Below are 15,075 nucleotides of genomic sequence, written 5' to 3'. Positions count from 1 at the left end.
ACAGCGTTTCAGAATAGCTTGAGTGAAAGATCGATAGCCAGGATAGCCTAATCTCACACAAATAACGATGCAAGACTAACTATTGCTAACTATTTGCACATAAAATCATCTTAATTATTGTTTGTCTACCATCACGTCTGTTTAAAGGCATAGCCAATTGATCCTACCTTTCTTAGCCTCTATAAGGCTAAGAAATATATGGGCGTTATATGGGCGTTACAACGAACTTTGAGCCGTTTGTGCCAAGATGTAGACCATATCTAGGCCAGATGTAGGCCACGCTTCAGTTTCTTTAGGGCCCGGACCTTTTTTAACACGTTTTTTTCCCACCAGTTTGTGAAGTTGGAGCTTATAGCTCCTTTTCCAGTAGCACCGCCCCCAAGATAGTATAAAACAAAAAACAGGCTACTAATGAACTTGTAAACCTAACTAAAATGAATCAAATTAAAAAGTAATAATACTTCATAATTCTGTCTGGAGCATGTCTTTGTGTGCACTTGATGTCATGAAAATAGCGTTCCCCCAGCTTAAAAAAAAGAAAAGAAAAAGAAAGAAAATCACCACCCCATGCCTCTGGTTCAGAGTGAAAAGGTTCAGTTGAACTCACAGAAGTGTGGGTAATAAATAAGATATACATATATCCTTATAAGTATCAATCATTTGAAAGCATTAGCATGTGCCGAAATAGCTCAGTTGGGAGAGCGTTAGACTGAAGATCTAAAGGTCCCTGGTTCGATCCCGGGTTTCGGCAACATGGGGCTCCCCTTTTATGGGCGGCAGTGGGCCAGGAGGTAGAACTGCCGCTTGGGAATCAGAAGGTTCCCTATTCGATCCCGGGCTCGCCCCCTTTGTGTTGAACTGTGTTGAGCAAGACACACAAACTCTTCTGCTCCTGCTGAGTAGGTTGTTGCCTTTTTCCTCCACCACCGGTGTGTGAATGTAATGCTACACATTTGATAAAGGCGCTATATTACCATTTATCAAACTGTGTGTGTGTGTGTGTGTGTGTGTGTGTGTTGGTTCTAGGAGGTGTTCTGGCCCGCGCCCAGTCCCTGTTCTCTCTGGCCTGGTTCCACGCTGTCTGTCAGGAGAGACGCAACTACATACCACAGGTGACACACGCATGCACACTCGCACGCACACACACACACACGTACACGCACGCACGCACGCACACAAAGCATCGGTGCGAAATGAGCGGTGCTCACTTCGCATGGTATCAAACACGGGCATATCTCCTTGTATGGGCCGTTCTGTCCGTGATGTCAGTTAAACAATAAAATAATAGTAGCTGTTTTCAGTGGTTGCATAGACATTTATCATGTTCTTTTCATGAAAACATGCTCACCTAACCAATCAGAATGAACAAATACATTGCGTGTCTGAATTCAACATTGAGGCTGTTTGTCAATCGCTCACTGCCTGTGTGCAACCCTGGTGCGTTATGTGCGTGTGCACAAACGAGAATATGCGCGTTGCTTTGAGGGTCCCGGTTTCAGGCAACAGTGGTTCGCGTCCCAGTTTGAGCGGCTGAACATATGGTCACCCTATTCATAGTTCATACATGGAGTTCCATGCTCATACGGACATTCTATGCTCATACACACAAAGTACTGCTCGAAAGTCGGAGTAATGGAGTAATGTAGTCATGTCACCAACATAAAATGTAATATAGTTATCTCCATACATGGAGATCTGTGCTCATACACAATGGTGGAAATAACTTTAAGTACTAAATTGTTTTACTTGAGTAAAAGTACCAATACTGCAATGTAGACATAGTCTGTTACAAGTAAACGTCTGGAATTCAAAATGTACTTGAGTAAAAGTATAACAGTATTGGGATCAAAATATACTTAAATACCAAAAGTAAAAGTACAAATTGTTTGAAAATTGCACAAGCTCACAACACGATGCGACGCGTTGTGAGCTTTTGATCAGCTATTTTCAGCCTAGGTATAAAATATGGCTAAAGTGGATTAATTAATAAAAAGTTTTATAATATAATCATTTACATCTGCAAAGTAACTAGTAACGTAAAGTGCAATATTTGCCTCTGAGATGTAGTGGAGTAGAAGTAAAAGTACTGAAAGCTGGAACTACTCAAGTAAAGTACAAATACCTCAAAATTGTATTTCAGTACAGTACTTAAATAAATCTACTAAGTTACTTTACACCACTAGTGCTCATACACACAAAGCCAGACGTAGGAGCAGTTAGTACCGCTCAAAAACACATTCATCGATTAGCCCTATTCACGACCCGCCCACTCAGCAAATTTCTCAGCAACTTCCTGGTGCTGACGTCAGTTTAGAAGGGGAAATTAATACATAAATAGCTGGACTTAAAGCCAACAAATCATTATTTCGAACGGTAAAGTAAATTATAATGCTTTGTGCCTTTTACTATCTTGTGTTCTTGATCATGCTAGCAGTATTTTATACTTTACTATTCGGAAATTGCATTAATTTTGCGATTTCTGTGTTAACTCTATGGGCTTTTAGTAGGGTTTCCCCTTCAAAACGTGACTTCAGCACCAGGGGGATGCTGAGTGGGCGGGCCGTGAATAGGGCTAATTGCCGTTCTGATTACCGGGAGTCTGGTCATTATTCCCACGTAAGCGGAGAGACACTTGTACAAAAACTGTCCCCCATCACCGCTCCAAATGAATGTGCTAACGTGGTTTACAGAATCCATTTCTAGCCAATCAGGGCGTTATTGGAAAAGAGAGCTGGCTCTCAATTGACCTTCCTGAATAAATAAAGGTGAAAGAAAATCACTGGCATATGGTCTGAACAAATTGCTTTTCAAGAAGACCATCTTCCTCTGATGCACATGGACAGGGGTGTCACACCAAATTCTGGGCCCTGGGTACAAGGATTCACTGCGGGCCCCCCATGAATGTTAACTGTTGAAAAATAGCAGATATACAAGCTCACAGCTTGTAGATCTGCTATTTTTGAAAAATCGTGAAAATGTGTGCAAGAAACCTATGTCAAGGACCTCCAAGATGATATGTATTTGGCCACGGACCCCGATCTCAAAATATTTAGTTCCAGGGACCCCCAGAAGCAAAATTTGAGTTAGAAATGTTCGCTTAAAAAATACATATATTCAAAGACTTTCACACATTTTCACAACTTTTCAAAAATAGCAGATCTACAAGCTCGCAGCGCGGCACTCGGTGCCGCGCTGTGAGCTTGTATATCTGCTATTTTTCAATAGATAAAGTTACTAGGGCCCCTCCACCTTGGGCCCCAGTAACTCAGTCCCACTTTCCTCCCCCTTGTGACGCCCCTGCACATGGATACAGCATCCTCCTGTTTGCACCTGAGACTGAGGACTGTTACTGGGCAGGGTTTGTGGGAAATGTCTTACTGACCAGGTGCATGCACACATACAGTAGACATCAAAGGGGGCTTGAGCCCCTGCCCTTTTACCCGTCGGTAAAAAGCTCCCTTTCCAGACCATAAATGCAGTTTTTACTATGGTGAAATAAATGCAAACTTATGCTCCCTTCCCGTGCCATACCTGAAGGCAGCATTCGAGAGGATTACCTTGTCCAAACTCTCCTGAACTTGAATGCAGCATCTCATGTTGAAAGAATTGCCTTCTCTGTGTAGAAATCCCTGCTGTACGCATCTCCAATATTCACTTGATTATGCTTAGTTCAGTGTGTTATCAAGCACCGAAAATAGCCGACCTGCAAGCTTGGAGGTCTGCTATTTTCGATATTTCCACCAAAAGGTCCTTTTAGAAATGTCAGCCCCTCTGCCTCTCTGACATTCTCTGCACGTCCCTGTTACTGACAGTGCCGTAGTGTTGGGTCGTTAGCTAGCGATCCTTTCAAAGACATTTGTTATTTTGGGGGCGAACGAGAACAAACTCAATCACTTCCTCAAAAGTTATCGTTCCTTGAGTACCTCGTACAGGTTTCTCCGTGTGGAAAAGCCTGGTGACGCGAGGTTCAGCCAGTCAGTTACAAGAGAGATTCTTTCATCATTGGACTGAACTATGTGGGAGGAGGGTGGAACTGTCTGGAAGTACTGAATGGTCCATTTAGGCCGGATTTAGACTGCAGTCAAATTTTGTCAAATCCGATCTTTTGGCCCGAGTTTTCACACAGCATTTGCAAGTGACACAGATCTGATCTGTGCGTTCAGACAGCGTCAGCTCAAAGCTGCCCTGCGGCGATATGTATGCTTTGGTTACCATGGTAACGACGTAGGCGTCAAGACGTTACGTCACTACGTCGACGCTAGTTGATTACGTTCAGGAAATGCGACATAATAGACCATAGTAAACACACGTTACAATATAGTTTTTCTCTCTTCTTTTCTTTACTCTTGTGTTTCGCTCTTCTCTCTGGTTTTAACTGTTTAGCTCACGTGTTTTCTCTCTTCTCTTTTGTTTTTCTCATGTGCTCAGTGCGCTGTAATCAAATAGTAAATACTTGCGCTCTGTAATGATGTAATTTACAGCCGCGCTCGGGTCGCGCAGCAAGTGACGCTTGGACAGTTTGATGTGACTTGCATGTGACTTGCATAACTCTATTGGGTGGATGTGGTTTCTGCTTCCAGACTGAGTCAGATGTCCTCGGATCCGTTTTTCAAAATCGGATTTCATGTGACATGAATGTGACCTGTCTGGATTTAGACTATTTAAAAAAAATCAGATCCCACTTTTGATGTGACTCAGATCTGATTCAGGCTAGATTTCAGTGGCAGTGTAAAGCCGGCCTATTAGACCTGAACGCAAATCTGTGTCACTTTAGATTTTAACCACTTTAACCGTTTATGTTATGCTTTAACTATTAAAAAATAGAAGATATACAAGCTCACAGCACGTTGCGAGCCTGTAGATCTGCTTAAATTTGTGCAAGTATTTTAATATTTTTGACCCGATTCTATAAATGTCTTCTAAATCCTTCTTCTAAATCAGTGGTTCTCAAACCTTTTCATGTCAAGGACCCCCAAAATACATGTATTTGGCCGCGGACCCCCATCTCAAAATATGTTGTTCCAGTAAAATGTTTGCTTTTAAAAAGATATATTCAAAGAAAAAAAACAAGATTTATTTTCATAAATCTAGGCCTAAACGGTGAACTGTGAAAATTAAGCACGGTGCATACTCCTTCCAACGGATGAATTCACTGTGAAAGTGGAATCCCGTTGTGAAGAGAAGTCTACACCTTAGAAGAGTACACCTTAGAAGAGTAGTTCACCCAAAAATGACTTATTTTCTATCAATTACACACCCTATGAAGCCTAGAATTCATGTCAATATATATATATTTTTTAATATAGATATCTTTTGATTTAGCAGACTGTAAACCACAAACTAGTCATTTCAATGTGTTAAATTGTTAATGCACTCCCCCCTACTTTTTTTCAATTGTCTGTTTTAATGTTATCTGCTCCTTTTGTCTGCTGAATATTGCTTGTATGGACTTATACTGTTTTCCACAAACAGTTGGAGATATACTGTTTTTCCACTTTCCATAAGTATTATGTCTTATAATTCCTAATATATATAAATTATATATAAGTTAAGTACAAAAATCTAATTCAACAAAATGAGGGGGGAGTGCATTAAGAATTTAACAGAATAAAACTTCTAGTTTTTGGTTTACCGTTTGGATAAAAAAAAAGAAGAAAAAACATCTCTATTCAAAATTTTAAAATATGGACTTTTTCATCTCAGGTACTCTGGTCCAGAAGGTGAAAAAGAACCTTTTTTTTTTCTCCAAAGCAAATACCAGCCTATTATTAGTTTCATGTGATGTGTCTGGATATTCAAAGAGACTCGCCCATTGTTTTTAATAAACTACTGAAGTAGAAATTTGACAACAACTTTCACTTGCAGTTGAGGAGGCTAACATTTGACCAGGAATATCTATACTGTGACTCAAGTACTGTAGTGGAGTACCATGTCCTCCACTGGCAGTGGTGCTTTGGGGTTTTCTTTTCAGGGCAGACGGTCATTTATTGACGTCACGTGCACGCACGCCTTTAGATGTTTGCATGCGCCCACATGTGCGCATGAATCAAATAGAAAATACTGCGCTGCAGTAGAGAAACTAAAAGTTTGCATTGAACGAATCTCATCTACCACAGTAATGGAGCCATGTAGCCTGACGCACGCACAATTAGGGATGCGGTATCGGTACTCGTGGTATCGGTACTCGCCCCAATACCGGCCTATTTTGCGGTATCGGTACTCGTCCGATACTGCTCACAAAGCGCCCGAGTACCCTGTGTGTTCCGCCACTTCACCTTTCTCTCTCTCTCTCTTAAAGTATCAAAAGTAAAAATACAAAATGTTTGAGCATAGCAGATCTAGAAGATCATGCACAGTACAGGAATTTCCATGGGCTAAACCTGAAAAAAAGTGAAATGTGTAGCAGTTGTGCCATGTTCTGGGAAAGCAATGCAATTAATGTGTTATACAGCCAGAACATCTGATATAAAATTAAAAAAAAAAAAAAAACATAATTTAAAGACATTTTGTATTATTAATTGTACTCGTATCGGTACTCGGTATCGGCGAGTACTCAAAATGAAGTACTCGTACTTGTACTCGGTCAGCCAAAAAGTGGTATCGGGACAACCCTACGCACAATACACTACAGTCACTGCTGGAAACCTACAGTAGGTGTTAAAGTAGCCTATTCATATGAATAGGGTAGCCTTTTAACTTGAATCTAGAGGGTGATGAGCAATCCCACCACTCACTGCTTGCCTGGTAAACCTGTTATGCAAATAGCCATTTGAGTACCTTGGTCGTCACTCGTGTAGCCTATAACTCTATAGTTCTAGCACTCTTCCGTGCCGTCCTTGCCGTGCATGTGGGAAATATATTGGCCACACGGAGTCCGGTCACGTCCGGCCCCGAAAGCGCTACTGTCCACTGGGTAGGTACTCACATGGAGCCACAAACACTAGCATTAATCCTGTGTATCACATTCCAGCCAGGTATAGTCCAGTAAAAATAAGGCTGAGGTTGGACAACATGTTATTATTTAGTTTTTCAACTGATTCTGACAGGAAATTAGGTCTACTAGCCAGGATAAAAAATCTACCATGATCTGCTCACTGCAAATACCCACAGTGGCCAAATCAAGTTGGGCTCCCATCGACTTTCTATACAGGAGGAAAATACCCAGAAAAATAAAATGCTTTAAGTAGGATGTGAGGGGTCTAACTAGGGGTTTGTCATGATCATCATCACTTTTAAATCACTAAACCATCATTTTCTGGGGCCATTGTTAGCCCAAGGAATGTTTTTTTGTGCAAAACAAATGCTTGCAATGGATTCAGCATCATGTCAAACCCCTAGTTAGACCCCTCACATCCTACTTAAAGCAGATTTTATTTCTGGGTATTTTCCTCCTGTATAGAAAGTCGATGGGAGCCCAACTTGATTTGGCCACTGTGGGTATTTGCAGTGAGCAGATCTGGGTAGATTTTTTATCCTGGCTAGTAGACCTAATTTCCTGTCAGAATCAATTGAAAAACTAAATAATACAATTTTGTCCAACCTGAGTGTATTTTTTCCCTAGATTTACTCTCCTCTGTCCCAAAAAAGTGTGAAAAGTGATGACTCATCACTTTTCATCACTAAACCATAGACTTGCAATGGATTCAGAATCATGAAAACCCCCTAGTTTGACCCCTCATATGCTACTTAAAGCAGATACATTTTTAGCTTTTTTTCCTGTATAGTAAAGTTAATGGGACACCAACTGCGGCTGATAAAACCAATTTAGCTGTGTCTCAGAAAGGGTTATCGTCAGGGGCGGTTATTACAATCTGGGGGCTCCCCACAAAGGTAGTAGAAGAGGCTCCCCCATGCGCGTGCGTGAAAAATTGGTATGCGCGAAAAACAGTATGCGCGCGCGCGCGAAGCACGGAAATTAAAAATGCCACCCTCCAACTCAATACCTATTCTGAAAAAGTGATGATTTAGCTTGACAAGACAATGAACTGGCCAAAGAGCTGGGTCATCAGGTATAATCACTGCTGGCACTGCAGGTAACTGTTCTGTCTGTGCTTCTTCCTCCTCGCTGCTAAAAGCAGCATCAATGTCTTCATCCTCACTTGTAAAAGCAGCATCACTGTCACTATCATTGAGAGCAGAAATAGAAGCCTCACTGTCACTGTCACTGTCACTGTCACTGCTAATAGCAGTAACAGCCCTAGTACTTGTTGTCATTATGGTTGGTTTTAAATACCTAACCACAATCATTTTGGATATATTTGATTAATTTAAGAAGAGCACACACATACCTACAGCAGAACTAACTTTCAACAACTTGTAAGGAGGAGAACTGGTCAAGTGGAAAAAGGTAGGAAGAAAGAACTACATTCCAACAAATTAGCCAGATAAGATGTCTCTCATATCAGCCATTCTCATGAAAAATGCGTATCTACAAGCTCATTATCAAGGGCAGAGCTTTTCAACCTTTTTCATTCTCAGCATTTGGGCCACAGACCACCATTTGCATTTGATGACATTTAACAATAATTTGTTAATAATTTAACTATTGAGAGCATAAATGCAAATTGAATGTGCATATACAAGTACATTGCTATTGCTATAATCTAAGTTAGGGTTCATTTGGTTACCAAATCTCCATCATTTAGCTGGGAACCACCTGGAAATCCCGGACTACTGTTTGAAAACCAAATAGGTCATCATATTTTATTTCATATTTTATGCCATCATGACAAATCACTGATTTATCATGATGGAATAAAAATATGAAATAAAATCACCTACTACATTTTGCAAGACCACCACGTTACATTTTTGCACAAACAACACAACAAAAGCCCTTGCCACAACAAGCCCACATAATATATATTATTGTTTTACATATTAACCTGTTATCAGTTCACTTTGACAAACATTCACGTCAAGTTGCATACCTATTTAAAGCTACAGGTCTTGTGGTTACAGAACTGCAAACCATGTGTTTGTAGCATCGAAACTCGCTATAATATCAACGTTGCAGTCCGACATACACAAACAAAGAAATGTTCATAAAGTTGCAGCTGCTACTCACGTTTGTTCAAAGCTGGATTCTAGTCCACCTACACGATCTATTTCCACAATAATGATATATATATTCCTTTGGCTTTGTTATTCCTTCTCCATGCTGTTTTGTTTTGACGCACTGTCTGTGACGCACGGGGAGAGAGTCGTCATATGGGCTACATTGAGAGAGCTATTTCCTCCTTCCTCTCAAAGGTGCCGGTGCGCATTTCAAAACAAGAGTCTATTTATTTTCAATTATACTATTGATCATTCAACACAAGTTTTATTTTGAAATTATACCGGAAATAGTAGTAGTAGTTGAGACTGCTTCATGCTCGGGACAGGGAGGTAGAAAAAAGGAACCTGCTGACTGAAATGTAATTATCAATCAGCCCAGCAGGGGCCCCCCTCTGCCCGGGGGCTCTACGCAGGTGCGTAGTGTGCGTAGACCAAATGACCGCCGCTGGTTATCGTACCAAAATATAATCTACAGATATAGAGCTTTTCGAAAAAATGCATGGTAACCTTTGCCACCTTTTGGATACCGACATCTCGTATGGCCCATGGACCCCATCTTCCTCTCTCGCTGCTGTGCTGTGCGGGCATAATGGCTGAAACCGAAGCTTTGACGAACAAGTGCCTGGCTCGACCAATGACCGTGAAAATAAGTCACTGGTGTCCTGATCAGGGGCGTCACACCAAATTCTGGGCCCTGGGTACAAGGATTCACTGTGGGCCCCCCATGAATGTTAACTATTGAAAAATAGCAGATATACAAGCTCACAGCGCGGCACCGAGTGCCGCGCTGCGAGCTTGTAGATCTGCTATTTTTGAAAAATCGTGAAAATGTGTGCCAAGAAACCTATGTTTCCATGTCAATGATGCTCAAACTTTTTCATGTGAAGGACCCCCCCCATCTCAAAATATTTAGTTCCAGGGACCCCCCAGAAGCAAAATCTGAGTTACAAATGTTCACTTAAAAAATACATATATTCAAAGATTTGCGCACATTTTCACGACTTTTCAAAAATAGCAGATCTACAAGCTCGCAGCGCGGCACTCGGTGCCGCGCTGCGAGCTTGTATATCTGCTATTTTTCAATAGCTAAAGTTACTAGGGCCCCTCCACCTTGGGCCCTGGTAACTCAGTCCCACTTTCCTACCCCTTGTGACGCCCCTGGTCCTGATAGCCACGATGAAAGGCACAAACATGAACATGAACAATAAAGCCAGCCTCTCCGTCGGGGAAGGGTTTTACTTGATTATTAGAACTAAATCATTTTTTGCTTGATAACTGGTCATTTTAGGTTGTTTTTTTTAATGTCCATGGAATCAAGAATTGTTCTCCGCAGAATTGTGCAGAATCTGCAGGATTTTTCTCCGCGTAATCAAGACTTTTTCTCCGCGGATTCCTGGGGGGACTATTTAGTGGCCAACAGTGTAATAGCTCAATAAGTTTTAATAAGCTTTAATAAGTGTAATAGTGTAATTGGGCAATAATTGTAATAAGTGTAATAGCGTAATAGGGAAACAAGTGTAATAGTTTAATAGGGCAATTAGTGTAATAGTGTAATAGGGCAATAAGTGTAATAGTGTAATAGGGCAATAAGTGTAATAGTGTAATAGGGCAATAAGTGTAATAGTGTAATTGGTGGCATGCAAGGATTGGCATGCCACCAATATGGTAATAACATTGTAATAACATGGTAATAACATGGTAATAACTTATAACAACACAATGTGACATAGCTCTGTTTACACAATGCTGTACCCCCTCCAACTGTATATACATTCCCCATTATATTTTAAAATTGGCTTTGGCAATGTAAATGTGTGTTCCCATGTCAATAAAGCTCCTTTAAAGCTTTGAAGGAACAAACATTCCATGAACAATAAATAGCAACCTCCCCGTCGGGGAATTGAACCCCGGTCTCCCGCGTGACAGGCGGGGATACTGACCACTATACTAACGAGGATTGGCATCACACTGATATGGTAATAACATTGTAATAACATGGTAATAACACAGTGATAACAACCCAAGAACCCCTCTCAAAGCCTTTAGTGTCTTTACCACCAGGAGGAAAGTACAAGCTCCACTAGCCATACTCACACAATGCCTTAAAAGCAATGCAATTAATTTCAACCAAGGTTGTATCAAGAGCCTTGAGCTCAACTAAACATGTTTCCGCCCGGTCTCGAACCGGGGACCTTTCGCGTGTGAGGCGAACGTGATAACCACTACACTACGGAAACTGCTGCTATGACCTCATGTACAGGCGGAGTGTCGAATTCTCCATTCTCCATTACCGACATTACCATTCAGTGAGGAATTGAACCTCAGGCGTTATATGTAAATAACATGGTATGGTAATAACATGGTAATAACATAGTAATAACACAGTGATAGCATGACCAAGAACAATGCCGCTCCTACGCCTGGCTTTGTGGGTCCCTATGTCCGCAGTACCAATGTCACACAAGACTAACGTCATATAAAAGCACGCGGAGACCGACATCACCACAGCTGATATCACGGACAGAACGGCCCATACAAGGAGATATGCACGTGTGTCGTGTAATAGGTCTAATAGTGTAATAAGTGTCATATTGTAATAGTGGAATGGGTGTCATAGTGTAATAAGTGTCATAGTGTAATAGTGTTATAGGGAAATAAGTTAGTCTGTTGTTTCCGCGCACCCCAACGGTAGCTTCTCGCCCGTAGGGTGTCTTTCTGGTACTATTGGTGTAATTGGTGTAATAGTATAATAGGGCAACAAGTGTAATAGGGCAATATGTGTAATAGGGAAATAAGTGTAATAGTGCAATAAGTGCAATAGTGTAATAGGGCAATAAGTGTAATAGTGAAATAAGTCTATCAGTGTAATAAGTGTAATAGTGTCATATGTGTAATAGGGCAATAAGTGTAATTGTGTAATAAGTATAATAGTGTAATATGTGTCATAGTGTAATAAGTGTCATAGTGTAATAGTGTTATAGGGCAATAAGTTAGTCTGTTGTTAGGTCTCTATGTGTAATAGGGCAATAAGTGTAATTGTGTAATAAGTATAATAGTGTAATAAGTGTAATAGGGTTATAGTGTCATATGGTCATATGTGTAATAGGGCAATAAGTGTAATTTTGTAATAAGTATAATAGTGTAATAAGTGGCATATTGTAATAGTGTAATATATGTCATAGTGTAATAGGGCAATAAGTTAGTCTGTTGTTTTCGCACGTATAGTGTCATAGGGCAAAAAGTGTAATAGTGTAATAGCGCAATAAGTGTAATAGTGTAATAGGTGTAATAGTGTCATAGGGTCATAAGTGTAATAGTGTAATAGGGCAGTAGTTGTAATAGTGTCATAGTGTAATAAGTTAGTCTGTTGTTTCCGCGCACCCTGACGGTCGCTGCTCGCCCTTAGGGCGTCTTACTGATACTAGTATGTATAATGACAGAATGTGGCAGAGCTCTGTATACACAATGATGTACCCCCCATGCCAATAAATAAAGAGCAACCTCCCCGTCGGGGAATTGAACCCCGGTCTCCCGCGTGACAGGCGGGGATACTGACCACTATACTAACGAGGATTGGCATGCCAACAATGTGTTAATAACATAATAATAACATGGTAATAACATGGTGATAACATGTTAATAACATGGTAGTGTTGCCTGTAGTGTCTTTACCACCAGGAGGAAAGTACAAGCACCACTAGCCATACTCACACAATGCCTTAAAAGCAATGCAATTAATTTCAACCAATGTTGTATCAAAGAGCCTTGGTCTCAACAAAATATGTTTCCGCCCGGTCTCGAACCGGGGACCTTTCGCGTGTTAGGCGAACGTGATAACCACTACACTACGGAAACTGCTGCTATACCAACATGTTCAAGTGCAGCCTGGAAGTCTCCATTACCAGCAGTCACACTGGACAACATAGGGCCATTCAGTGACGAATTGAACCTCAGGAAATTGAAAATAACATGGTATGGTAATAACATGGTAATAACATGGTGATAGCATGACCAAGAATAATGCATAAAAGCCCACAGTGGTGTCTTTATCACAGTTTTTGAGCGGTGCTAACCGCTCCTACGTCTGGCTTTGTGGGTCCCTATGTCCGCAGTACTGATGTCACACAAGACTAACTTCATATAAGAGCACGCGGAGACCGACATCACCACAGCTGATATCACGGACAGAACGGCCAATACAAGGAGATATGCACGTGTGTCATGTTTGATACTGTAGTACTTGAGAAACGAAAATATTGTGAAATTGAAAATATGAATGAAGTTGGAGGCCCTTGACATACAAATGTCTGAGAACCACTGGTATGGATAGATTGGAGAGAGAGGGAGAGAGGGGGCTGGGCAGTAAATGAGGTTTGTTTGTGTCTTCCCAATCCTAAACGTGCAGCAGTTGTCCGTCACTCTTTGCTGTCACACTTGTCTGTCCCACCAGTTGTCTGTCAAGCTAGCAGCACCCTCTTGTGGCCAACAGTGTTATAGCTCAATAAGTGTGCTAAGTGTAATTGTGTAATAGTGCAATAAGTGTAATAGTGTAATAGTGTAATACTAGCCTGACACTCAGCCTGAATTGACATTTCGTTTCACTTCATTATTCAGTCTGAGGTCGCTTCCACCCAGGGCGATTGCTGGGATGGGCGTTGCCACCGAGGCAGTCAGTTCACCGTCTGACCAACACATGACGTAGTGTTATTATGTGTGGCTGCCTGTTGCTTGCTAGTGTTACTTGCTAACCAAAGAAACAGGCAGAATATGAGCACTACGAACTAGTAATCAAACACAACATAACATGCCTGCTACTGGTGTTTCATAGCGAGATCGATACAATCGCATTTTACCGCAATTTACAGAATTTTAACGTGACGCGATGCGCGGTACAGTATGGGGGCGGCTCTAGTTTACTTGAAACGCACATGAGTTCTGGGAAACCCCCACCCACGCTGATCACAAGACGTTGATTCCCGACGCTGATTCGCCGTACGGATTTTCGAACGAGGAAGGCCTCTTCAATGAGAGCGATTCTAGACCCCTGAATCGCCAAAACAAAAATTTAAAGGGGTGTGGCTAGCGATTCAGGGTCTGGAACTTGGCTAGTGTTATACGGCAATAAGTGTTATACGGCAATAAGTGTAATAATGAAATAAGTGTAATAATGAAATAAGTGTCATAGGGTCATAAGTGTAATAGGGCAATAAGTCATAAGTGTAATAGTGTAATATGTGTAATAGTGAAATAGGGCAATAAGTGTAATAGGTCAATAAGTGTAATAGTGTAATAGGGAAATAAGTGTAATAGTGCAATAAGTGTAATAGTTTAATAGGGCAAAAAGTGTGATAGTGAAATAAGTGCAATAGGGTAATAGTGTCATATGGCCACATGTGTAATAGTGTATTAGGTCTAATAGTGTAATAAGTGTCATATTGTAATAGTGGAATAAGTGTCATAGTGTAATAAGGGTCATAGTGTAATAGTGTTATAGGGCAATAAGTTAGACTTCTCGCCCTTAGGGCGTCTTACTGGTACTATTAGTGTAATGGGTGTAATAGTGTCATAGGGTCATTAGTGTAATCGGGCAATAAGTCATAAGTTAATAGTGTAATATGTGTAATAGTGTAATAGGGCAATATGTGTAATAGGGAAATAAGTGTAATAGTGCAATAAGTGTAATAGTGTAATCATAGGCGATTTTAAGGGGTGTCTATGGGTGCACTTGCACCCCCTGGTGCAACCTCATAAAGTCATTGCAAGCTACCACAAGCAACGAATTTCCGCGGAGCAAAAAAGTGTCTGTTATTTAGCTCTGGTGGCGAATTTGGTGGTGAACTGCTCCTAAAGCCTCTCTCTTAAGTGTATTTTACACACAAGTTGTTGCAGAAATAAGTAATTAAATCATATAGGCATATGCTCATGGTGTCTAGAAAAGCACAGTTTATATTGTGTTACAATTAGGTAAAAAATAAACCTTAGAAACCCGTTAAAACAACAGGATAAACCATACAAAAT

The 15,075-nt window shown here is 40.9% G+C and overlaps 1 protein-coding gene across 1 annotated transcript in view; it reads left to right on the top strand.

Moving 5' to 3' along the window:
• The window catches only part of dync2h1 (dynein cytoplasmic 2 heavy chain 1), a 557,731-nt gene that overhangs the window by 400,379 nt on the left and 142,277 nt on the right, over window positions 1–15,075 (top strand). Inside the window, 1 exon segment of the mRNA XM_080731168.1 lies at window positions 1,027–1,112. Within this exon segment, the coding sequence (XP_080587294.1) occupies window positions 1,027–1,112 (86 nt within the window).

The sequence above is a fragment of the Nannobrachium achirus genome (assembly GCF_963921795.1).
Source record: "Nannobrachium achirus genome assembly, chromosome: 8".
NCBI lineage: Eukaryota > Metazoa > Chordata > Actinopteri > Myctophiformes > Myctophidae > Nannobrachium > Nannobrachium achirus.
Note: the sequence above shows the minus strand (reverse complement) of the source record. Positions and strands in the feature narration are given on the sequence as shown.